The sequence below is a fragment of the Rutidosis leptorrhynchoides genome, chromosome 5, assembly GCF_046630445.1.
Source record: "Rutidosis leptorrhynchoides isolate AG116_Rl617_1_P2 chromosome 5, CSIRO_AGI_Rlap_v1, whole genome shotgun sequence".
Lineage (NCBI taxonomy): Eukaryota > Viridiplantae > Streptophyta > Magnoliopsida > Asterales > Asteraceae > Rutidosis > Rutidosis leptorrhynchoides.
The window spans coordinates 83,095,314-83,122,346 of NC_092337.1; the positions used below are offsets into that span (position 1 = coordinate 83,095,314).

The window sequence follows — 27,033 nt, forward strand, 5'->3', positions numbered from 1 at the left end:
GAATCGGATTAACTTGTTGAAATGACTTTGGATAACTTTTGTATGTCGATCTCGAGCATTAGGATTATGATACACTATGACCTGACCTAGCTTGATAGACATTTATTGACCAACATATGTTCTCTAGGTTGAGATCTACGGTTATTTGGTAATCCGAGTTTCGGTCACATTTTGGTGAACGACTTTATATGCTGCTAAGGTGAGTTTCACTTGCTCCATTTTTAATTGCTTTTGCAATCTATATTTTTGGGCTGAGAATACATGCACTTTATTTTAAACACAATGGATACAACTACATACTAAATTCTACACTGAGTTTGAACCGAAAATTCCTTAGCTTTGGTAACTAGTAACTGCCAGTTATAAGAACTGGTGGGCGCGAGTAGTTGTATATGGATCCATAGGGCTTGACATCCCCGTCTGTTCTAGGTATAGAAACCTTAGCCCGAACTATAAAACAGACGTATGCTATTTGAGTTTAGTACTCGTTGGTTTGCGTGTATTGTACATGTTGGTTGCATGTATGTTAAAACAGGGGTACTTATTATATATACGTTAAAGTTTAGTTACCAGGGTGCTCAATTTCGTAGAATATTTTGATAAACGTTTCTGGATGAAACAACTGAAATCTTGTGATCCACCTTTATGTACAGATTATGCAAAACATTAAAACTATGAACTCACCAACCTTTGTGTTGACACTTGTTAGCATGTTTATTCTCAGGTTCCCTAGAAGTCTTTCGCTGTTTGCTTATATGTTAGACAAGCTATGTGCATGGAGTCTTACATGGCATATTTTTCAAGGAAACGTTGCATTCACCAAATCATCACCATGTATCTTATTTTGACTGCATTGTCAACGGAAGTACTATTGTAAACTATTATTTACGGTGATTGTCTATATGTAGAAATCATCAGATGTCGAAAACCTTTGATTTAAATATTCATTTATGGTGTGCGTTTTCAAAAGAATGCAATGTTTACAAAACGTATCGTATAGAGGTCAAATACCTCGCAATGAAATCGATGAATGACGTGTTCGTCCATATGAATTTGGAGCGATCATCACACCCTACTCATAAATTCAAAATTGAAAGGTATTATTATTATTATTATTATTATTAATAGAACCAAAATTCAAACCATCATCACAATTCACAATAGATAATAGACAAACGGTTGATTTTAAATCATCAAAACTGTATGAATGAAACTGTTACCTAATTCGAGAGTTGGTAGGCAGTCACCTTCAATCAATCATCAATCAATTATAATACTCCGTAATAAAATTATTTTAATCAATCATCATTACATGTAATATAAAGTTAGGGCTAAAGTAAAATTTATGACTAACAATGTATAGATGTATTGGTTAGTAGAAAAAAGTTGGAAAAATACATTTTGACGCTGAATTTCAGAAGATCGCAAGAAAATTTATGAAATGACATTTTACAAATTACAAATATCGTTACATTCTTCAATACACGTGTTGGGCCAAATTTCTTCCCTATGGTCCAAAAATGTTCAAATCAAAAGTACATATTGGGCCCTTTAACCCTTGTGTATCGGCCCATAACATTCTACTGTAATACTGTTTGCTGCGTTATCTTTCAAGAAGAAAAAGAGTGTTGTTTGAGACGCTGAGCTCAATGGAGTCTATGGTTCTATCATCATCATCATCATCTTCTTCAATTCTTGGATTTTTAGAAAGAACCCATACTGTAAATTTAATTTCAAGAAATGGGTTTGGTTTAATTTTCCCAATTTCTTCCCAAAATTTTAGGAAGTCAGTGGTTATGTCTGCCAAGAAAAATAATACTAATAATAATAATAATAATTCTGACAAAAAGAAACAAGATAGACATAGTTTTATAGCTAAACCTGATGAAACAACTGGTGTTTTCCCTGAATCAGTTTTGCTCAAACAGGTATAATTTTACTTTAATTCCAGTTTTCTTGTTTTTTTAATTTGTTTTTATAGGTAAATAAGTACTAATTATTTATGTTAAGTGGGTTTTGTGTTGAATTGCTATAGTTAATATGGATTAAATTTTTTTATTGAGAGTATGTTTGGTAGACCGAATATAGTAATGGGGTGATTTTCATTTTAATTTGGTTATCTGATTATTGCAATTTGATGTGGTTGATACTTATTAACCAGTTTTGAGGGTGATTGGAGCTGTTTATCTTCAACTCATATTAGTTTAATTTAAAATGCAATCCTAAACATCCCTTTATTTCAATTTTTATCTAGTATACATATTAAACTATTCAAATTTCACACCAAAGATCATAACTTTTTTATGTTTTTTAGATTCATGTAGGAATGTCGTTTTAATTGGGGTTGTTTGAATGTGTATTGAACTAATTATCACTTTATCAGCTTTGTGTGAAGGGGTGGAAATGAGAATGATTTTTAGTTTCCTATTAGTCTATCTCAATATATTAATGTTTGATGAATATAAAGGTGAATGTGTATAGATGGTCTTAATCAGCAGATTATTGTTTTATCTATTTCTGATTCTTCAAGATCCATGGTAAATTTTCATTATTTTGGGTTCAAAATGTTTCCGATAACATGTAGTTGATTTGTGTATCAGAAAGTAGTTCAAGAAGACGGTAAACTTCTTCCAGAATTTGCAGATGCCGAAGAACGTAAGTCAAAACTCGCTTGACTTAATATAGTTACATGTTTACATACTTGTAACAGAATTAACTGTAATTTTTCTTTACTTGTAGAGGAACTCTATGAAGCTCTAAATCTCATGCTTGAAAGCGACTTGGATGCCGAACAAAGTATGCCCCTTTTTGTTTCCTTCTTCCTCTTAAATACTACTAGTATACTACTAGTACTCACTACTACTCAGTGTCAATATATACTCCTTTTTTTTTTATTATTTAAGCGACTTTATTGTAAAACTCATATTCGCTAGATCTATGATTTGTATATATTTTCTTTTACTTATTATACTGCTATTTGTTATTGTTATTGTTATTGTTATGGTTACCTTCAAAGATCAAAGATGTGCAAATCAATTTGTATTTATATATTATCTTTTACTTATTAAACTATTTGTTACTAAAGTTTTTGTGCTATTCAATGCATGCAGATCGTCACTATGAAGTTGTATATTTGATACATGAGAACTTTGAAGAAGAAGTTGAGAAAGTAAATCTTAAAATTCAAGGTAATTTTCCGTCCCATTTTTGCTCATTTTCATTATTTAGCTCTAGAATTTTTTTTTATGGAAACTGTTTAAAAAAAAATAATTCTTTTTGCATGATAGCATTAACCAAATTGGAATTTCCTTTCCTCTAAAAAATGTTGCATAATTTAGTTTTAACATTTGAAACGTCAGAAATAGTAAAATCTGGATGTAACCTTTTATACCAATATATGTCATCTTTGAATCATTATTGTAACCATTGCAGCCTTGCAGGTTTGCTCTTTAGAGTCTTTTGTGCTTCTATTTTTTCATTTGCAGGAATTATTAAATTCGTAAATCATCATACAGGGAGATGATAAAAAGGGAGGGTTGGGTAATGGGTCAAAATCTGTGTTTGGGTCCAAACGGGTTGGCTGGACCTGCCCATACTTGTTGGTCCATGTAACCGTGTTCTAAATAGTTTTCTAGAAAGTTATATTATAACTGAATATGTCTACAAAATCTATATTGATATACTAATAATACTGTAGAATGTCTTCATATTTAAGTTATTAAGACTGGCGTATGCATTTTCTGTTTACTATTTCTTAGGTAAGTTTTTTTAATGACTACTTTTGACCCATTTAACCTGCTTCACCAATTTCAGCTGTGTTTTTAACTTTTTCCCTTTACTAACTAAATTGATCCATTTTAGTTAATTTGGATAAAATAATCTCTAAATTCACAATGCACAATGTTCGATGCAAACTTTGTATCAAGTTTCATATCGTCTTTATGTAACACAATGGCTTTTGTCTAGAAGATAAACATGGAGTTTTATTTGTTGCAGAGTTTTTAAACGAGAAAAAGGGTCGAGTTCACAGATTTAGTGACTGGGGACTTCGAAGGCTAGCTTACAAAATACAAAAGGCCAAAAACGCTCATTACATATTGATGAACTTTGAGATCGAAGCAAAATGGATCAATGAATTTAAAACCATGCTCGATAAAGATGAGAGAGTCATCCGACACCTTGTTATGAAACAGGACGAAGCTATCACTGAAGAATGTGTCCCTCCACCAGAGTTCCACACACTTCGTGCTGACATGGATGATGACGACGACGATGATGATGTGGAGGAAGATGATGAATATGAAGAGGATGATGATGATGATGATGAAGGCGAGATAGTGAGTAATGACAATAGGGATGATCCGGGTGTCATTTATGTTGATGAGGATGAGGACGAGGGTGATCATCGAAATGTCAATGATCGTAAACCCGCGAGTTTAAAGATCGGAGGAAGGAGATAATTTGAAAAGGCTCGTATTTACGGTTGATGATTTTTGTTCATGTGTTGTAACATATATGTGATAAGAACCAGCGATCGTTATTAGGCTTGAGAACCTTATGTTTTTTATAGATGTCGACTTGTTTAGTGACGTGCTAAATTTGTTATCAGGTTTTTATCAATGATTTTTACATCATCCTCACCTTATACCTTATAAGTTACGTTTAAATATTCAACTGATCACTATGTCTGTAATCTGTTTCTATAAGTATGATATGTCAGTTTAATGTTATCAATAACAAGTAACAAGAGAACATTACAACAAAGGACTAATGACCCTTAGTAGTATGAGAGCAAGTCATCAATTAATATTAATAGGTTCTGAGTTCAAATCTTGCTCAAAGAGAAGTCCAACCACTATAATGCTTGTAAGAAAATATCTAATATATTCCCTATAAAATATATAAACCATAAAATTGAGTTAATATTCACTGTAAGTTATGCCACTCACCGACTAACATTTCAATCCGTGTTTTGCTAGGCACACTAATTTTCAAAAATAATTGAGTTTCGAGTGAAAAATCTAAGTTATCGAATACGTCAAATTATTTGAATGCAGTGTACCAGTGTATTTTTGGGGGACACGTCATCAAATTGGGGTGTTCGAACAGGATAGCATGTGTTCGAACAAGTTAGTGTACGAAGTGGCATTGTATATGCACAAAAATTAAAAAGAAATGTATATTATAATGAAATTTAAAAAAAAAAAAAAAAATGTATGGAGCTAATTTACCCTTATATACTAAATGTGGTGGGAATGTTTGTAGTTTTAGTTATATTACTAGTGTTCGAACCTTCGCTTCGCGCTGGGGGTTCGGTTTTCAATGTATTTTATTGCGTTTAGTTTGTAAAATTTTTGTGTGGCTAACGATGATGTCGTTGAAGCGCAACTCGAGTCGAACTAAAAGGTATAACCAGTGAAAGATTTAAATGTTATTTAAAATTAACAATATATGTGCATCTCCGCGTTTCGCTATGGAGTTGTCGACTATTAAAAAATTTAACGGAGAATTAACGTGTATGAAAAGTACCCCAAATATTTAGCGTTTTTTAAAAAGCGCCCGTTTTGCGTATAGCTAGTGACATTGTGTTCCTAAAATTATTTCGAGTTTAACGGTGGCGAAAAAATTGAACTCGTTGCGAGTGCGAAGATATGGCCCGTTAAATATTTGGGTAGAGTTGGTTTAAGATTTTTTATGAGAATGATTAATTGACACTTTACCTCCTGTTTGGGGGTGGATTTGATTTTTTGAGTAAAGTGTGAGGGTGTTTGTGGTTGAATTTGAAAAGGAAAAAAAGGCAAAAAGTCAAAAATATCTCTGAATACTATTCATTTTCCCGTTGTCTTTTAGAACATAGGTATAATATAATATATTGTAGTTTTGAATTTTCGCTCACATTACAAACGGTCCCTCAACTTCGGTTATATTTACACAACGACCCCTTAAATTTACACTTTTCCAAGTGTTAAAAGTGTAACTATATAATTTTATTACAATAAAAGAAACTAATTCCACCGAATTTATAACGGGTCATATCTTCTCGCTCGGTGCGAGCTAAATTTTTTCAAGACCACAGTTCAATTACAAAAAAATCTTACGAACCCAACGGGACTAACTATACGCGAAACGGACAATTTTTTAAAAAACGCTAAACACAACAACAACCCGTATCTTCCCGCTCGCCACGAGTTAAATTTTTTCGTCGGCAGCGTCAGACTCGAAATAATTTTATGAACAAAACGAAACTAACCACGTTCGAAACAGACACTTTTTAAAAAACGCTTAACACAACGACATCCCGTATCTTTCTGCTCGCCACGAGTTAAATTTTTCCGACAGCACCGTTACACTCGAAAAAATTTATTGAACTAAACAAAACAAACTACGTTCGAAACTGATACTTTTTAAAAAACGCTTAACACAACGACATCTAAAACGGCGCTTAACACATAGGCCGTGTTCCCCTCTGTAAATAAACAACGCTACGTTAAATATGAATACGCAGCCCGAAAGCTCCGCCGCAACGCGCGAGCCGATCCGGACTAGTTTACCATTAAGTTTGGCGCCAATCACCAAAATACCCATTTTTTGGACTTTTCTGAGCTGGAACCCAAAAAAAAAAACTTGACAAAATGCCCGCGCAAGGCGCAAGAGACCTTGCGACCTTGCGACTTGCGTCCTTGCGACTTGCGTCCTTGCGTCCATGTGTTAAAAATTTAGGTCAAATATAGATATCACACACCACATACACACACACACACCCCGACACTCATCTCTTGCGACCACTTTGCGACCGACGGCGATTACTAAGTACCTTGCACTTGCGTCCCCCTTGCGACCCGTCTACCCTTGCGACCTTTCTTCTGAGACTCACCACATCACCACCACCACCACCACCATCGCCAGCACCACCGCCATCAGTACATTTTCCTGTAAATGAGGTTTTATTCTGAAAACTGTAGTTAGTTATGTAATTTGTGTATAAACTGTAAATGTTGTAAACTGTGAACAGGTCCCTAACTGTATTTTTGAAGGCGCAAAGGTGTGTAATCAGACCTTGCGACCTTGCGTCCCGTGATAGCCTTAGGCGCAAGGTACTTCTTGCGCCCTTGCGCCTCGTAATTAGCAGCAGGCGCAAGGTACGTCTTGCGTCTATGCGCCTTTTGATGAAGCAGGCGCAAGGTACTTCTTGCGTCCTTGCGCCCCTTTTTTGAAACATACGCAAGGTTCATCTTGCGACCTTGCGCCACAACATTTTGATTATTCTTGTACCACTAGCTTGTGCATTCAATATTATAACATGTGAAGTAACACACGAAACCACATCATAAAATACTAATTAAAAAATATTACAACAATGGAATTCATCACACCTTAATTTGTTCCTGAAAATAAACGACTTATAGGAACTAATTACTACCTAAATTGTACGTTGGATAAAACTGAGATTGATAAGCTTGAGATGGTTCGACTGTCTCTTTCGCCTTTGAGGTTGTCTTTCTTGCCCGTTGAGAAGTTGATTCACCTGTTCGGTCATAAGCAGCTGGGCATGTTGATCGAGAATGACCTGGTTCTTTGCAACGACTACAAGTTCTTACTTTTTTTGAAGTTTCTTCACCTTTTGAAGGAATGCGTTTTTTACCTTTAGGACGTCCGGGTTGTCTTTTCTTTAGAACTGGGGGGTGTACAAGTTGCAAAATCCCGGGACCCGGATCCGACCATTCAGACCGATGGGGGAGAGGAAGAATGTGTCCGGAATACGTATTTATGTATGTTTGAGTGCTAAACCAATGCGATACATAACAACTAATATCCTCCACTCCGAAGTGTCGTGCTGATGCAATCACATGACCGCAGGGTATGCCTGATAATTGCCATTGACCACATGAACAAGTTCTATCTTGTAGATTAACCAACCCATTTTTTCGTCCATCATGTACCTCTATTAGATCATTTGTCGATGGAAATGCTCGCCATCTTCTTGATTTGTCCGTCCTCTTAGCTAGCTTACGTTCAACATATGGAGTAACCGGTGAAGTAAGACTAACTGATTTGTTGCGATGTTTGAAATACCAATCCTGTATTGAACAACGAAAAAATTCGAACAACATGCAAACGGGTAGTTTGCGAGCATGTCTTGATAGAGAGTTTATAGACTCTACACTGTTGCTTGTAAGGTATGAATACCTAATATGAGTAGATTGACTTCTGGACCATCTATTGATACCATCCTCACATAGAACTTTATAAGACGCTTTCAATCTCCTTCGAAATACATCTAGATGATCATGAAAATCCGACGCACGGTACGCCTTAACCATTTTCCAAAAGTGCCATTCGAAGAATTTCATCTTGTTGGATTTAGTTTTGATGTTCATGAATAAATGACGTGCACAATGAGCGTGAAACGCTTCCGGAAACACGTTTGCAATGCCGTGTGCTATTGCAGGAGCACGATCAGAAATAAAAGTAATCTCTGACATACGATCAACCATACCACAACTCATTAAATGTGAAATGTCCCGTTCTTATTGATTAAAAACGTTCCATATTAATTGATTTCGTTGCGAGGTTTTGACCTCTATATGAGACGTTTTTCAAAGACTGCATTCATTTTTAAAACAAACCATAACCTTTATTTCATAAATAAAGGTTTAAAAAGCTTTATGTAGATTATCAAATAATGATAATCTAAAATATCCTGTTTACACACGACCATTACATAATGGTTTACAATACAAATATGTTACATCGAAATCGGTTTCTTGAATGCAGTTTTTACACAATATCATATAAACATGGACTCCAAATCTTGTCCTTATTTTAGTATGCAACAGCGGAAGCTCTTAATATTCACCTGAGAATAAACATGCTTTAAACGTCAACAAAAATGTTGGTGAGTTATAGGTTTAACCTATATATATCAAATCGTAACAATAGACCACAAGATTTCATATTTCAATACACATCCCATACATAGAGATAAAAATCATTCATATGGTGAACACCTGGTAACCGACAATAACAAGATGCATATATAAGAATATCCCCATCATTCCGGGACACCCTTCGGATATGATATAAATTTCGAAGTACTAACGCATCCGGTACTTTGGATGGGGTTTGTTAGGCCCAATAGATCTATCTTTAGGATTCGCGTCAATTAGGGTGTCTGTTCCCTAATTCTTAGATTACCAGACTTAATAAAAAGGGGCATATTCGGTTTAATAATCCAGCCATAGAATGTAGTTTTAAGTACTTGTGTCTATTTCGTAAAACAGTTATAAAACCTGCATGTATTCTCATCCCAAAAATATTAGATTTTAAAAGTGGGACTATAACTCACTTTCACAGATTTTTACTTCGTCGGGAAGTAAGACTTGGCCACTGGTTGATTCACGAACCTATAACAATATATACATATATATCAAAGTATGTTCAAAATATATTTACAACACTTTTAATATATTTTGATGTTTTAAGTTTATTAAGTCAGCTGTCCTCGTTAGTAACCTACAACTAGTTGTCCACAATTAGATGTACAGAAATAAATCGATAAATATTATCTTGAATCAATCCACGACCCAGTGTATACGTATCTCAGTATTGATCACAACTCAAACTATATATATTTTGGAATCAACCTCAACCCTGTATAGCTAACTCCAACATTCACATATAGAGTGTCTATGGTTGTTCCGAAATATATATAGATGTGTCAACATGATAGGTCGAAACATTGTATACGTGTCTATGGTATCTCAAGATTACATAATATACAATACAAGTTGATTAAGTTATGGTTGGAATAGATTTGTTACCAATTTTCACGTAGCTAAAATGAGAAAAATTATCCAATCTTGTTTTACCCATAACTTCTTCATTTTAAATCCGTTTTGAGTGAATCAAATTGCTATGGTTTCATATTGAACTCTATTTTATGAATCTAAACAGAAAAAGTATAGGTTTATAGTCGGAAAAATAAGTTACAAGTCGTTTTTGTAAAGGTAGTCATTTCAGTCGAAAGAACGACGTCTAGATGACCATTTTAGAAAACATACTTCCACTTTGAGTTTAACCATAATTTTTGGATATAGTTTCATGCTCATAATAAAAATCATTTTCTCAGAATAACAACTTTTAAATCAAAGTTTATCATAGTTTTTAATTAACTAACCCAAAACAGCCCGCGGTGTTACTACGACGGCGTAAATCCGGTTTTACGGTGTTTTTCGTGTTTCCAGGTTTTAAATCATTAAGTTAGCATATCATATAGATATAGAACATGTGTTTAGTTGATTTTAAAAGTCAAGTTAGAAGTATTAACTTTTGTTTGCGAACAAGTTTAGAATTAACTAAACTATGTTCTAGTGATTACAAGTTTAAACCTTCGAATAAGATAGCTTTATATGTATGAATCGAATGATGTTATGAACATCATTACTACCTTAATTTCCTTGGATAAACCTACTGGAAAAGAAAAAAATGGATCTAGCTTCAATGGATCCTTGGATGGCTCGAAGTTCTTGAAGCAGAATCATGACACGAAAACAAGTTCAAGTAAGATCATCACTTGAAATAAGATTGTTATAGTTATAGAAATTGAACCAAAGTTTGAATATGATTATTACCTTGTATTAGAATGATAACCTACTGTAAGAAACAAAGATTTCTTGAGGTTGGATGATCACCTTACAAGATTGGAAGTGAGCTAGCAAACTTGAAAGTATTCTTGATTTTATGAAACTAGAACTTTTGGAATTTATGAAGAACACTTAGAACTTGAAGATAGAACTTGAGAGAGATCAATTAGATGAAGAAAATTGAAGAATGAAAGTGTTTGTAGGTGTTTTTGGTCGTTGGTGTATGGATTAGATATAAAGGATATGTAATTTTGTTTTCATGTAAATAAGTCATGAATGATTACTCATATTTTTGTAATTTTATGAGATATTTCATGCTAGTTGCCAAATGATGGTTCCCACATGTGTTAGGTGACTCACATGGGCTGCTAATAGCTGATCATTGGAGTGTATATACCAATAGTACATACATCTAAAAGCTGTGTATTGTACGAGTACGAATACGGGTGCATACGAGTAGAATTGTTAATGAAACTGAACGAGGATGTAATTGTAAGCATTTTTGTTAAGTAGAAGTATTTTGATAAGTGTATTGAAGTCTTTCAAAAGTGTATAAATACATATTAAAACACTACATGTATATACATTTTAACTGAGTCGTTAAGTCATCGTTAGTCGTTACATGTAAGTGTTGTTTTGAAACCTTTAGGTTAACGATCTTGTTAAATGTTGTTAACCCAATGTTTATAATATCAAATGAGATTTTAAATTATTATATTATCATGATATTATCATGTATGAATATCTCTTAATATGATATATATACATTAAATGTCTTTACAACGATAATCGTTACATATATGTCTCGTTTAAAAATCATTAAGTTAGTAGTCTTGTTTTTACATATGTAGTTCATTGTTAATATACTTTATGATATGTTTTCTTATCATAGTATCATGTTAACTATATATATATATCCATATATGTCATCATATAGTTTTTACAAGTTTTAACGTTCGTGAATCACTGATCAACTTGGGTGGTCAATTGTCTATATGAAACATATTTCAATTAATCAAGTCTTAACAAGTTTGATTGCTTAACATGTTGGAAACATTTAATCATGTAAATATCAATCTCAATTAATATATATAAACATGGAAAAGTTCGGGTCACTACAGTACCTACCCGTTAAATAAATTTCGTCCCGAAATTTTAAGCTGTTGAAGGTGTTGACGAATCTTCTGGAAATAGATGCGGGTATTTCTTCTTCATCTGATCTTCACGCTCCCAGGTGAACTCGGGTCCTCTACGAGCATTCCATCGAACCTTAACAATTGGTATCTTGTTTTGCTTAAGTCTTTTAACCTCACGATCCATTATTTCGACGGGTTCTTCGATGAATTGAAGTTTTTCGTTGATTTGGATTTCATCTAACGGAATAGTGAGATCTTCTTTAGCAAAACATTTCTTTAAATTCGAGACGTGGAAAGTGTTATGTACAGCCGCGAGTTGTTGAGGTAACTCTAGTCGGTAAGCTACTGGTCCGACACGATCAATAATCTTGAATGGTCCAATATACCTTGGATTTAATTTCCCTCGTTTACCAAATCGAACAACGCCTTTCCAAGGTGCAACTTTAAGCATGACCATCTCTCCAATTTCAAATTCTATATCTTTTCTTTTAATGTCAGCGTAGCTCTTTTGTCGACTTTGGGCGGTTTTCAACCGTTGTTGAATTTGGATGATCTTCTCGGTAGTTTCTTGTATAATCTCCGGACCCGTAATCTGTCTATCCCCCACTTCACTCCAACAAATCGGAGACCTGTACTTTCTACCATAAAGTGCTTCAAACGGCGCCATCTCAATGCTTGAATGGTAGCTGTTGTTGTAGGAAAATTCTGCTAACGGTAGATGTCGATCCCAACTGTTTCCGAAATCAATAACACATGCTCGTAGCATGTCTTCAAGCGTTTGTATTGTCCTTTCGCTCTGCCCATCAGTTTGTGGATGATAGGCAGTACTCATGTCTAGACGAGTTCCTAATGCTTGCTGTAATGTCTGCCAGAATCTTGAAATAAATCTGCCATCCCTATCAGAGATAATAGAGATTGGTATTCCATGTCTGGAGACGACTTCCTTCAAATACAGTCGTGCTAACTTCTCCATCTTGTCATCTTCTCTTATTGGCAGGAAGTGTGCTGATTTGGTGAGACGATCAAATATTACCCAAATAGTATCAAAATCACTTGCAGTCCTTGGCAATTTAGTGATGAAATCCATGGTAATGTTTTCCCATTTCCATTCCGGGATTTCGGGTTGTTGAAGTAGACCTGATGGTTTCTGATGCTCAGCTTTGACCTTAGAACACGTCAAACATTCTCCTACATATTTAGCAACATCGGCTTTCATACCCGGCCACCAAAAATGTTTCTTGAGATCCTTGTACATCTTCCCCGTTCCAGGATGTATTGAGTATCTGGTTTTATGAGCTTCTCTAAGTACCATTTCTCTCATATCTCTAAATTTTGGTACCCAAATCCTTTCAGCCCTATACCGGGTTCCGTCTTCCCGAATATTAAGATGCTTCTCCGATCCTTTGGGTATTTCATCCTTTAAATTTCCCTCTTTTAAAACTCCTTGTTGCCCCTCCTTTATTTGAGTAGTAATGTTATTATGAATCATTATATTCATAGATTTTACTCGAATGGGTTCTCTGTCCTTCCTGCTCAAGGCATCGGCTACCACATTTGCCTTCCCCGGGTGGTAACGAATCTCAAAGTCGTAATCATTCAATAATTCAATCCACCTACACTGCCTCATATTCAGTTGTTTCTGATTAAATATGTGTTGAAGACTTTTGTGGTCGGTATATATAATACTTTTGACCCCATATAAGTAGTGCCTCCAAGTCTTTAATGCAAAAACAACCGCGCCTAATTCCAAATCATGCGTCGTATAATTTTGTTCGTGAATCTTCAATTGTCTAGAAGCATAAGCAATCACCTTCGTTCGTTGCATTAATACACAACCGAGACCTTGCTTTGATGCATCACAATAAATCACAAAATCATCATTCCCTTCAGGCAATGACAATATAGGTGCCGTAGTTAGCTTTTTCTTCAATAACTGAAACGCTTTCTCTTGTTCATCATTCCATTCAAATTTCTTCCCTTTATGCGTTAATGCAGTCAAGGGTTTTGCTATTCTGGAAAAGTCTTGGATGAACCTTCTGTAGTAACCAGCTAGTCCTAAAAACTGGCGTATGTGTTTCGGAGTTTTCGGGGTTTCCCACTTTTCAACAGTTTCTATCTTTGCCGGATCCACCTTAATACCTTCTTTGTTCACTATGTGACCGAGGAATTGAACTTCTTCCAACCAAAATGCACACTTTGAAAACTTAGCGTACAATTCTTCCTTCCTCAATACTTCTAACACCTTTCTCAAATGTTCACCGTGTTCTTGGTCATTCTTTGAGTAAATAAGTATGTCATCAATGAAAACAATGACAAACTTGTCAAGGTATGGTCCACACACTCGGTTCATAAGGTCCATGAACACAGCTGGTGCATTAGTTAAACCAAACGGCATAACCATAAACTCGTAATGACCGTAACGTGTTCTGAAAGCAGTCTTTGGAATATCATCTTCTTTCACCCGCATTTGATGATACCCGGAACGTAAGTCAATCTTTGAATAAACAGACGAGCCTTGTAGTTGATCAAATAAGTCGTCGATTCTCGGTAGTGGGTAGCGGTTCTTGATGGTAAGTTTGTTCAACTCTCGGTAGTCGATACACAACCTGAATGTACCATCTTTCTTCTTGACAAACAAAACAGGAGCTCCCCACGGTGATGTGCTTGGTCAAATGAAACCACGCTCTAAAAGTTCTTGTAATTGGCTTTGCAGTTCTTTCATCTCGCTGGGTGCGAGTCTGTAAGGAGCACGAGCTATTGGTGCAGCTCCTGGTACAAGATCTATTTGAAATTCAACGGATCGATGTGGGGGTAATCCCGGTAATTCTTTCGGAAATACATCGGGAAATTCTTTTGCAATGGGAACATCATTGATGCTCTTTTCTTCAGTTTGTACTTTCTCGACGTGTGCTAGAACAGCATAGCAACCTTTTCTTATTAGTTTTTGTGCCTTCAAATTACTAATAAGATGTAGCTTCGTATTGCCCTTTTCTCCGTACACCATTAAGGGTTTTCCTTTTTCTCGTATAATGCGAATTGCATTTTTGTAACAAACGATCTCCGCTTTCACTTCTTTCAACCAGTCCATACCGATTATCACATCAAAACTCCCTAACTCTACTGGTATCAAATCAATCTTAAATGTTTCGCTAACCAGTTTAATTTCTCGATTCCGACATATATTATCTGCTGAAATTAATTTACCATTTGCTAATTCGAGTAAAAATTTACTATCCAAAGGCGTCAATGGACAACTTAATTTAGCACAAAAATCTCTACTCATATAGCTTCTATCCGCACCCGAATCAAATAAAACGTAAGCAGATTTATTGTCAATAAGAAACGTACCCGTAACAAGCTCCGGGTCTTCCTGTGCCTCTACCGCATTAATATTGAAAACTCTTCCACGGCCTTGTCCATTCGTGTTCTCCTGGTTCGGGCAATTTCTAATAATGTGGCCTGGTTTTCCACATTTATAACAAACTACATTGGCATAACTTGCTCCGACACTACTTGCTCCGCCATTACTCGTTCCGACACCATTTGTTCCTTTCGTTCTATTAACCCCTGGTCCGTAGACCTCACACTTCGCCGCGCTATGACCATTTCTTTTACACTTGTTGCAAAATTTGGTGCAGAACCCCGAGTGATTCTTTTCACACCTTTGGCATAGCTGCTTCTGATTGTTGTTGTTGTTGCGGTTATTATTGTTGTTGGGATGATTGTTGTAGTTGCTGGTGTTGTTGTTGTTGTTGTTGTTGGGCCGTTTGTTGTAGTTGCGATTGATGTTGCGATTGTTGGGATAATTGTTGCGATTATTGTTGTAATTGCTGTTGTTGTTGTATTGGTGATTCTTATCACCGTTTTCCTCCCACTTTCTTTTGACTTGCTTCACATTGGCCTCTTCAGCAGTCTGTTCTTTAATTCTTTCTTCAATCTGGTTCACTAGTTTGTGAGCCATTCTACATGCCTGTTGTATGGAGGCGGGCTCGTGTGAACTTATATCTTCTTGGATTCTTTCCGGTAATCCCTTCACAAACGCGTCGATCTTCTCTTCCTCATCTTCGAATGCTCCCGGACACAATAGGCACAATTCTGTGAATCGTCTTTCGTACGTGGTAATATCAAATCCTTGGGTTCGTAACCCTCTAAGTTCTGTCTTGAGCTTATTGACCTCGGTTCTGGGACGGTACTTCTCGTTCATCAAGTGCTTGAATGCTGACCACGGTAGTGCGTACGCATCATCTTGTCCCACTTGCTCTAGATAGGTATTCCACCATGTTAACGCAGAACCTGTGAAGGTATGCGTAGCGTACTTCACTTTGTCCTCTTCAGTACACTTACTTATGGCAAACACCGATTCAACCTTCTCGGTTCACCGTTTCAATCCGATCGGTCCTTCGGTTCCATCAAATTCCAAAGGTTTGCAGGCAGTGAATTCTTTGTAGGTGCATCCTACACGATTTCCTGTACTGCTAGATCCAAGGTTATTGTTGGTATGTAGCGCAGCCTGTACTGCGGCTATGTTTGAAGCTAGAAAAGTACGGAATTCCTCTTCATTCATATTCACGGTGTGTCGAGTAGTCGGTGCCATTTCCTTCAAAATAGTTAAATGGAACAAGTTAATCATACAGAATATTAAGAGTAGTTAATAGTATTTCGTAGCATAATATGAACTCATTTATAAAAGCTTTTTCTTCTTATTAGCATTTTATAAGTTTAAATTCGGGTAGTACTTACCCGTTAAGTTCATACTTAGTAGCTAATATACAATTCAACTACTACAATTCTATATGAAAAACTGATTGTAATAATATTTCGCGTTCAAACTTTTATACAATATTTTACAAACTTACAATACCGCTTATTTTACATAAAGCATGAAATATAGCACACAACAACTTTGATACAAGATAGTTGTGAAGACAATTCTAGCTAGTACACAAGTCGTTCGGCAAAGGCAATAAAGACACGTAATTCATACGTCCAGAAACAAGTCATGCATTCTGGTTTTACTAGGACTACTTCCCATCCTTGGTCTTGTGCAACATAACCGTTATGGCTGTTGATATGACAGCGTGTTGTAACATCGTCAAAGGGACGAGGGTTACGTAATGTCCAACAGTCCCGTAATAATCTAAAAACCTCATTTCTTACCCCAATTACCGACTCCGTCACTTGTGGAAACGTTTTGTTTAATAGTTGTAGCCCGATGTTCTTGTTCTCACTTTGGTGAGAAGCGAACATTACTAATCCGTAAGCATAACATGCTTCTTTATGTTGCATGTTAGCCGCTTTTTCTAAATCACGAAGTCCAATATTCGGATATATTGAGTCAAAATAATTTCTTAACCCGTTGCGTAAAATAGCATTTGGGTTCCCCGCAATATATGCGTCAAAGTAAACACATCGTAACTTATGGGTTTCCCAATGTGATATCCCCCATCTTTCAAACGAAAGTCTCTTATAAACCAAGACATTCTTGGAACGTTCTTCGAATGTCTTACAAACTGATCTCGCCTTAAATAGTTGTGCCGAGGAATTCTGGCCGACTCTAGACAAGATTTCATCAATCATGTCTCCGGGTAGGTCTCTTAAAATATTGGGTTGTCTATCCATTTTGTGTTTTTAAACTGTAAAATAGACAAGAGTTAGTTTCATAAAAAAATACTTATTAATACAAGCAATTTTTACATATATCATAAAGCATAAGAACACTATATTACATATATTACACCACACGAATACAACTATCTTATTCCGACTCGCTCGTTTCTTCTTCTTCAGTTTTGGTTCGTTTTGCCAAGTTTCTAGGGATATATGATGTTCCCCTAATACGAGCCGTCGTTGTCCACATTGGTTTAGAAAAACCTGGTGGTTTAGAGGTTCCCGGGTCATTGTTACAACTTAAGGACTTCGGGGGTTGACGATACATATAAAGTTCATCGGGGTTGGAATTAGATTTCTCTATTTTTATGCCCTTTCCCTTATTATTTTCTTTTGCCTTTTTAAATTCAGTTGGGGTAATTTCTATAACATCATCGGAATTCTCGTCGGAATCCGATTCATCGGAGAATTGGTAATCCTCCCAATATTTTGCTTCCTTGGCGGAAACACCATTGACCATAATTAACTTTGGTCGGTTGGTTGAGGATTTTCTTTTACTTAACCGTTTTATTATTTCCCCCACCGGTTCTATTTCTTCATCCGGTTCCGATTCTTCTTCCGGTTCCGATTCTTCTTCCGGTTCCTCTTCGGGAACTTGTGAATCAGTCCACAAATCATTCCAATTTACATTTGACTCTTCATTATTATTAGGTGAGTCAATGGGACTTGTTCTAGAGGTAGACATCTATCACATAATATCAAACACGTTAAGAGATTAATATATCACATAATATTCATATGTTAAAAATATATAGTTTCCAACAAAAATGTTAAGCAATCATTTTTAAAGAAAACACGGTCGAAGTCCAGACTCACTAATGCATCCTAACAAACTCGATAAGACACACTAATGCAAATTTTCTGGTTCTCTAAGACCAACGCTCGGATACCAACTGAAATGTCCCGTTCTTATTGATTAAAAACGTTCCATATTAATTGATTTCGTTGCGAGGTTTTGACCTCTATATGAGACGTTTTTCAAAGACTGCATTCATTTTTAAAACAAACCATAACCTTTATTTCATAAATAAAGGTTTAAAAAGCTTTATGTAGATTATCAAATAATGATAATCTAAAATATCCTGTTTACACACGACCATTACATAATGGTTTACAATACAAATATGTTACATCGAAATCGGTTTCTTGAATGCAGTTTTTACACAATATCATATAAACATGGACTCCAAATCTTGTCCTTATTTTAGTATGCAACAGCGGAAGCTCTTAATATTCACCTGAGAATAAACATGCTTTAAACGTCAACAAAAATGTTGGTGAGTTATAGGTTTAACCTATATATATCAAATCGTAACAATAGACCACAAGATTTCATATTTCAATACACATCCCATACATAGAGATAAAAATCATTCATATGGTGAACACCTGGTAACCGACAATAACAAGATGCATATATAAGAATATCCCCATCATTCCGGGACACCCTTCGGATATGATATAAATTTCGAAGTACTAAAGCATCCGGTACTTTGGATGGGGTTTGTTAGGCCCAATAGATCTATCTTTAGGATTCGCGTCAATTAGGGTGTCTGTTCCCTAATTCTTAGATTACCAGACTTAATAAAAAGGGGCATATTCGGTTTAATAATCCAGCCATAGAATGTAGTTTTAAGTACTTGTGTCTATTTCGTAAAACAGTTATAAAACCTGCATGTATTCTCATCCCAAAAATATTAGATTTTAAAAGTGGGACTATAACTCACTTTCACAGATTTTTACTTCGTCGGGAAGTAAGACTTGGCCACTGGTTGATTCACGAACCTATAACAATATATACATATATATCAAAGTATGTTCAAAATATATTTACAACACTTTTAATATATTTTGATGTTTTAAGTTTATTAAGTCAGCTGTCCTCGTTAGTAACCTACAACTAGTTGTCCACAATTAGATGTACAGAAATAAATCGATAAATATTATCTTGAATCAATCCACGACCCAGTGTATACGTATCTCAGTATTGATCACAACTCAAACTATATATATTTTGGAATCAACCTCAACCCTGTATAGCTAACTCCAACATTCACATATAGAGTGTCTATGGTTGTTCCGAAATATATATAGATGTGTCGACATGATAGGTCGAAACATTGTATACGTGTCTATGGTATCTCAAGATTACATAATATACAATACAAGTTGATTAAGTTATGGTTGGAATAGATTTGTTACCAATTTTCACGTAGCTAAAATGAGAAAAATTATCCAATCTTGTTTTACCCATAACTTCTTCATTTTAAATCCGTTTTGAGTGAATCAAATTGCTATGGTTTCATATTGAACTCTATTTTATGAATCTAAACAGAAAAAGTATAGGTTTATAGTCGGAAAAATAAGTTACAAGTCGTTTTTGTAAAGGTAGTCATTTCAGTCGAAAGAACGACGTCTAGATGACCATTTTAGAAAACATACTTCCACTTTGAGTTTAACCATAATTTTTGGATATAGTTTCATGCTCATAATAAAAATCATTTTCTCAGAATAACAACTTTTAAATCAAAGTTTATCATAGTTTTTAATTAACTAACCCAAAACAGCCCGCGGTGTTACTACGACGGCGTAAATCCGGTTTTACGGTGTTTTTCGTGTTTCCAGGTTTTAAATCATTAAGTTAGCATATCATATAGATATAGAACATGTGTTTAGTTGATTTTAAAAGTCAAGTTAGAAGTATTAACTTTTGTTTGCGAACAAGTTTAGAATTAACTAAACTATGTTCTAGTGATTACAAGTTTAAACCTTCGAATAAGATAGCTTTATATGTATGAATCGAATGATGTTATGAACATCATTACTACCTTAATTTCCTTGAATAAACCTACTGGAAAAGAAAAAAATGGATCTAGCTTCAATGGATCCTTGGATGGCTCGAAGTTCTTGAAGCAGAATCATGACACGAAAACAAGTTCAAGTAAGATCATCACTTGAAATAAGATTGTTATAGTTATAGAAATTGAACCAAAGTTTGAATATGATTATTACCTTGTATTAGAATGATAACCTACTGTAAGAAACAAAGATTTCTTGAGGTTGGATGATCACCTTACAAGATTGGAAGTGAGCTAGCAAACTTGAAAGTATTCTTGATTTTATGAAACTAGAACTTTTGGAATTTATGAAGAACACTTAGAACTTGAAGATAGAACTTGAGAGAGATCAATTAGATGAAGAAAATTGAAGAATGAAAGTGTTTGTAGGTGTTTTTGGTCGTTGGTGTATGGATTAGATATAAAGGATATGTAATTTTGTTTTCATGTAAATAAGTCATGAATGATTACTCATATTTTTGTAATTTTATGAGATATTTCATGCTAGTTGCCAAATGATGGTTCCCACATGTGTTAGGTGACTCACATGGGCTGCTAAGAGCTGATCATTGGAGTGTATATACCAATAGTACATACATCTAAAAGCTGTGTATTGTACGAGTACGAATACGGGTGCATACGAGTAGAATTGTTAATGAAACTGAACGAGGATGTAATTGTAAGCATTTTTGTTAAGTAGAAGTATTTTGATAAGTGTATTGAAGTCTTTCAAAAGTGTATAAATACATATTAAAACACTACATGTATATACATTTTAACTGAGTCGTTAAGTCATCGTTAGTCGTTACATGTAAGTGTTGTTTTGAAACCTTTAGGTTAACGATCTTGTTAAATGTTGTTAACCCAATGTTTATAATATCAAATGAGATTTTAAATTATTATATTATCATGATATTATCATGTATGAATATCTCTTAATATGATATATATACATTAAATGTCTTTACAACGATAATCGTTACATATATGTCTCGTTTAAAAATCATTAAGTTAGTAGTCTTGTTTTTACATATGTAGTTCATTGTTAATATACTTTATGATATGTTTTCTTATCATAGTATCATGTTAACTATATATATATATCCATATATGTCATCATATAGTTTTTACAAGTTTTAACGTTCGTGAATCACTGATCAACTTGGGTGGTCAATTGTCTATATGAAACATATTTCAATTAATCAAGTCTTAACAAGTTTGATTGCTTAACATGTTGGAAACATTTAATCATGTAAATATCAATCTCAATTAATATATATAAACATGGAAAAGTTCGGGTCACTACAAAATGATCCCTTAGGTTACCAAAAAACCATGACCAAACACTGTTTGTCTCGCCTTCACCAATTCCATAAGCCAATGGCAAAATTCCATTGTTGCCATCCATCGCAACAGCAACTAAATTAGTACCCAGGTACCCACCCTTTAAATGTGCAGCATCGACGATGATTATCGGGCGGACATGTTGCACAAATGATCGAATCTGCATGAAATTTTAACAGTAAAATCAAATATTATTAATAAGACCTCATACACCATACGCAAGGCGCAAGGAATACTCTTATGTCTTGCGACAACGAAGCGCAAGTAAAGCCTTGCGACCTTGCGTCTTTAATGCCAGTCGCAAGGTTGTACTTGCGTCCTTGCGTATTCGTTGGCGCAAGGTGACACTTGCGCCTTGCGTATGGTGTACATTTTAAAAGGTGGTTTTTGCTAATATATATTTACTTACAACTACTCCAATGGACATGTAGCACATCACAAATTTATTTTCTTTATCGGTAACCAAATTGGTGATGGTCCCCGGGTTGTGGATCTTAAGGTTATGAAGGTAAATGGGAAGCATTCTAAAGGAGTCATCACTACTGCCACGTAACATCTCTATTGCTTGACACTTGGCCCTCCATGCTTGATTATATGATATGCTCACTCTAAACCGATTGGCTACATCATCACGTATATCTTTTGGTTTATACTCTCGATTAGCAGCCTTGAACGAATCCATAAGAATACTACCCAACACCTTTTTAGTAGCATGTTTATTGTTTCCCATAATTTGTGTGCGTGAGCAAGTGTGTACGTCATGCAACTTTTTAACCATAAAGTTTTCAGTGTGTCTTATTTTGTATGCACTACATTTCCACTCACAATTTGGCAACACACATTTAGCGGTGTACCGAGATTTGTCTGACTTTACAGGCTTTATTTGAAAGTTTTCTTCAAGGCATTTTGTAAATAGTTGGTTTACGAATTCTTCCTTGTTCGAAAACGTTTGACGAACTTTGACCAAATCAGATACCTGATACGTGGTTTGAATTGGGGTCGTAAATTCTGGGTTTTCTTCATCTTGCTGACTGTGTAGAGTTGGCATATTCCAGAATACATCTTGTTTTTCTTCATCTTCTTCATCTTCATCTTCCTCTTCACTTGCTTCATCCGATTCACTAGACCCAACAACAGGTATAAACGGGTTCTCTATTTTTTTAATTTTACACACGTTCTCGGCGCCATGGTTGAAGAAGTCAAATTCTTCTGTGTTTGGAGGTGGTATTTCAGCCTGTTTTTCTTCCAAATAGTGTGTTTCGAGGTTTGGTTCGGAATTGTGTATTTCATCCTGTTCTTTTTGCAGATGGTGAGTTTGTTTGTTTGGTTGAGACTCGAGAATCCGGAGGTTTTGTTGGAGATGGTGTGTTTGTGGATTTTGTTGGGGCTGGTGTGTTTGTGAACTTTGTCCGGGTTGAAGCATTCTAACTTTGTCGACAACATAAATATCAATAGGCTCGTATGTGACAGCGTGTTTTAAAAACTCAAAAAAATCTTTATGATCATCAGTAATATCAAAAATATGATTATTATCAATATATCTTAACGAAACAGGTGCATTAGGTGGCAATTCAATTTTTTTGAGAATTTTCCTTAACAATACTCTTCGATTTATTGGTTTTTGTGGAGCAAGTGGTAGTTTTAATCTGGTTCTAAAACAGTCAAGAGGCAGATACATTGGTATGTTGTTAACAAATTCAAAATTACCCCCACAACATATATGAACAACAAATGCTTCATCATTACTACAACTCATTAAGACACAAATTAGTGAAAAAATAGATAAAAGTTGGTACCTTAACGATGCTCTAATGACTTGATCTTTTTGAAATTGAAGTGAAATAAAATGATTAATCTGGAGTTCTAGCCTCATTAAATAGACAGGTACATAATCTTATCCGTAAAGGTACAAAGAATCCAAAAAATCTTATCCAGAAATCAGGAAAAATTCATTCTGATAAGACGCAAGGACGCAAGGACGCAAGTCCTTATCCTTGCGCCTTGCGTTTACACGCAAAGGCGCAAGCCGCAAGGTCGCAAGGTATAAACATCCTTGCGCCTTGCGCGGGTAAATTCTCAAAAAAAAAAAAAAAAAGGTTCCAGCTCAGAAAAGGCCAAAAAAATGGGTATTTTGGTGATTGGCCCTTAAGTTTGGCCTTAATTTAAAAACAGAGCCAACAATGAGCAACCTGAAAATTGAACCAACATGGCCCATTAATCTAAGAACCCAATAACAAACTAACTGACGTGTAAACCTTTTTATGTTACAAAAACATCGATCACTCTGTTAATTCCGATTCGACAAAGTATCAACAGCTTCCGCTAAATTCTACATTACATATATTGGCACCAGGTATACTTTTTAATTATATACTAGTTTGCTATTTATATTACTTGAATTACTGCAAGTTGAATTAGGTATTTGCAGGATAAGATCTGAATTTTGTAAATTTGATCTGCTTTTGATTTATACTGAATTAGCATCGCCTTTAAACTGTGCGTGTGAAATTAATTGATGTTTAAATGATATCTTGTTTGCAATTCATATGCTGATAGCTTAATAAAAAAGTGATTTCGCCTTCCGTTTTTGCTTTGTATGCTCCACTAGTTTCGTTTCAATCGAAAACCAATTTTTAATAAGTTTTGGTTAAGAATAGTAATATCAATTCAGCTGTGGTAAATTTGGTCAGAATACTCGAGTAATAGAATTGTTTGCTTTTCTAACAAATAAGTATGAAAATAGTGCAAGTAAGACAGATAGGTTATGATTTAAATCTGTTGACATTTGTGAAATACTAATTATAAGTTTTTTTTTATGTTACTGCACTTTTTATGATTTATATAGAGAGTGGGGTTCAATGATTCATGTTTTGGGGAGTTAATTATTTAAATGACATAAATCTTAGTAATGTATCTGTGTAATATACATAACAGTGATGCTGGGTTAAATTGAAATAAATCATAAATTTTTTTGTTTTGCTCATGAATTAGAGATGGAACTAGAGTCATTAACTTTAATAAATAATCAAGATGTTAAATAAATTGATATATGTTATGTTCACTTCTAATGTAATTTGACTGTTTTTTCATAAATATACATTTACGTAGGGTGTGGACGCTATGGCTGGCCATAATGAATCAAGCGTATCTGGAAAGAAATCAGTTGAAAATGAAGTACCAACGTTCAATGCTGAAAATTTGCAAAGCAACATGAAGGTGATATACTACAGGTTAGTTGTCCAATTTCTTCCTAATCCAGATCATTTGTATGCCTAATATGATGCTTTTCAACTCACCTGTTGCTCCAATGCTGCTGTTTAAACAATTAAGTTGATAGCAGATCATATATTTCGGTGGGATGACACTGTATAATCCATTGATTAGATGTGGTTAAGTTTTGTGTGTGTGTGTGTGTGTGTGTGTGTGGAGGGGGAGAAGAGAATAGTGGGTCATAATGGGTTCAGGGAAATTGGGTTGGATCTGTACAAGTTGAAATGGGCTGACCTGGAACACCGTTTGAAGCTTTTAGAATCTGATTTTGGTGCCGTTTTAGTTTTGACCTGTTTTCACTTGAGGTGATACCCTATAGAGAAAAAACATTACCAGTGTCGGACTCTTTTATAACTAATTTGAAATTTGAAATTGTGCTCTCTTGTATGGTAGTAGGGATCTTTGTTTAAAACTTATATATGTGTCTCGTTTATTACGGATCTAGAACTTGTTACTGGCCACTTGAAAAGAACAGTGTACATATAGAGATTTTGCAATGGCTAATGATATACATCATTCAATTGGTTGTATTAATTGTTATTGTGTGACCATCATGCAGTCGAACATTCATGTCGATTATTGGCGGAGTGATTGCCGGGATATTAGGATTTACTGGCCTCATGGGGTTCGTCATTTATTTACTTGTAATGGCTATTACATCAGTTTGCCTTACAGCCAAGACAGGTTTTTCGATCCATTCATACTTTGACAGCTGGAATAGGGTTCTACTCGACGGATTTTTTGGTGGGCTTTTGGTAAGTTCTACTAATCTGTTACTTCTTATGTATTGTTCATGTTATACCATGACTTTTACGTTTAAATATTAACCTGCCAACTATGTCTTCTTTTTTTTGCAGTCATTCGTGCTGTTTTGGACGTATCCTTTTGCTTTTCTTTATAACTTCTCCCTGTAGTTCTATATTGAACTAAACGTGAACAATCCCAAACGAGTTGATAAGTGCATTTTAAACATTTAAAATTTTTAAGCATAGCTACAATGAAACAAAAGTCACCCAAAATGATTTTAAATGCTTAGAACCTCATAAATTATTTAATAATAAAATTCTCTATCCGATATAGCTTTTCATAATCATGCATAGTACATTTGAAAGTTTAAAAAAAAAAAAAAAAAAAAAAAGTAAGTGAAGAAAAGTGTTTCTTGGGTTGGCACAACTGATCCTCCCTGTTGGGACCCGTTACCTGACCCACCCACATTGCCACTTCAATCACTATGTTTTCATGTGCTTGTGGTTACTTGTTTCATTTACTTATTTGCATCATCTTTGATTACCTTGACAAGACGAAAGATTTGCTTATGATATCGTGCATATCTTCTAGATGATCCCCACATGATTTGTATTCTGCATTTCGGTGTCTTTGTGGTCATACTTAGTTTTCTCAAGTTTCAAAAAGAAAGTGTGTTGGAACATTGAAGAAGAGTGGAGCGGTTTTTGATATCCTGTATTCTTTAAATTTCTTGGAGTCATGTGAAAACATTGTAATTTTAAGAAAATGGTTGAAATAATTATCTTGCATTCGTGCAAGGTATTTTACAAGGCATACTTAGCCCTTACGGGGTGGGCGGTATGGGTGCCAAAGGCATACGGGGTCAGGGTTTCTCCGTCAGTCCAAACCTTTTGCAACAATGTGAATCCGAAATTTGTATAATATGGGGTAGATTTTTTGTATCCATAACCTTTATCCAAATTTACTATTATTGATGTGTTTGCATTATATTCATTTAAATTTCATATAATGGATATGTTCGCTTTTGAATATGTATTCACATTCCACACCATATTTTAAGGGGCGTAAGTTTTGTATTTGCACGAATACAAATTGTAAAGGTCATTGTAGGGATGGCATGTGCACTCTAGCAAATTTCGTAATAACGGGTTGAAGAAAGTCGGCATCAAATGTGGTATCAAGATGAAAGTAGGGATGGCAATGGATGTTTCATCCATGGACATTCTCCCGACCCGATCCATTTATAATGGATATGGATGAAGTAAATGGACGATTAATGGATATGGATATGGATATGAATGATCTAAATATTTCGTGGATTGGGTATGGATGAAAATTTTTCATTCACAGATATATCCATTATCACCCGAAATACATCTATATATACAT

At 35.0% G+C, this 27,033-nt stretch overlaps 2 protein-coding genes across 2 annotated transcripts; both read left to right on the forward strand.

Moving 5' to 3' along the window:
- Positions 1 to 1,626: 1,626 nt before the first annotated feature.
- On the forward strand, positions 1,627 to 4,634 carry LOC139847905 (protein REGULATOR OF FATTY ACID COMPOSITION 3, chloroplastic-like). The gene is made up of 5 exons (XM_071837635.1): positions 1,627 to 1,928; positions 2,601 to 2,655; positions 2,740 to 2,796; positions 3,111 to 3,188; positions 3,997 to 4,634. The coding sequence occupies exons 1-5, from the start codon at positions 1,650 to 1,652 to the stop codon at positions 4,458 to 4,460; spliced, it is 933 nt and encodes a 310-aa protein (XP_071693736.1). The 5' UTR covers positions 1,627 to 1,649; the 3' UTR covers positions 4,461 to 4,634.
- Positions 4,635 to 23,861: 19,227 nt separating this feature from the next.
- Positions 23,862 to 26,613, forward strand: LOC139848294 (uncharacterized). The gene is made up of 5 exons (XM_071838030.1): positions 23,862 to 23,980; positions 24,736 to 24,857; positions 25,457 to 25,652; positions 25,755 to 25,774; positions 26,205 to 26,613. Exons 2-5 carry the CDS (start codon positions 24,748 to 24,750, stop codon positions 26,233 to 26,235), a joined length of 357 nt encoding a protein of 118 aa, XP_071694131.1. The 5' UTR covers positions 23,862 to 23,980; positions 24,736 to 24,747; the 3' UTR covers positions 26,236 to 26,613.
- Positions 26,614 to 27,033: the final 420 nt, after the last annotated feature.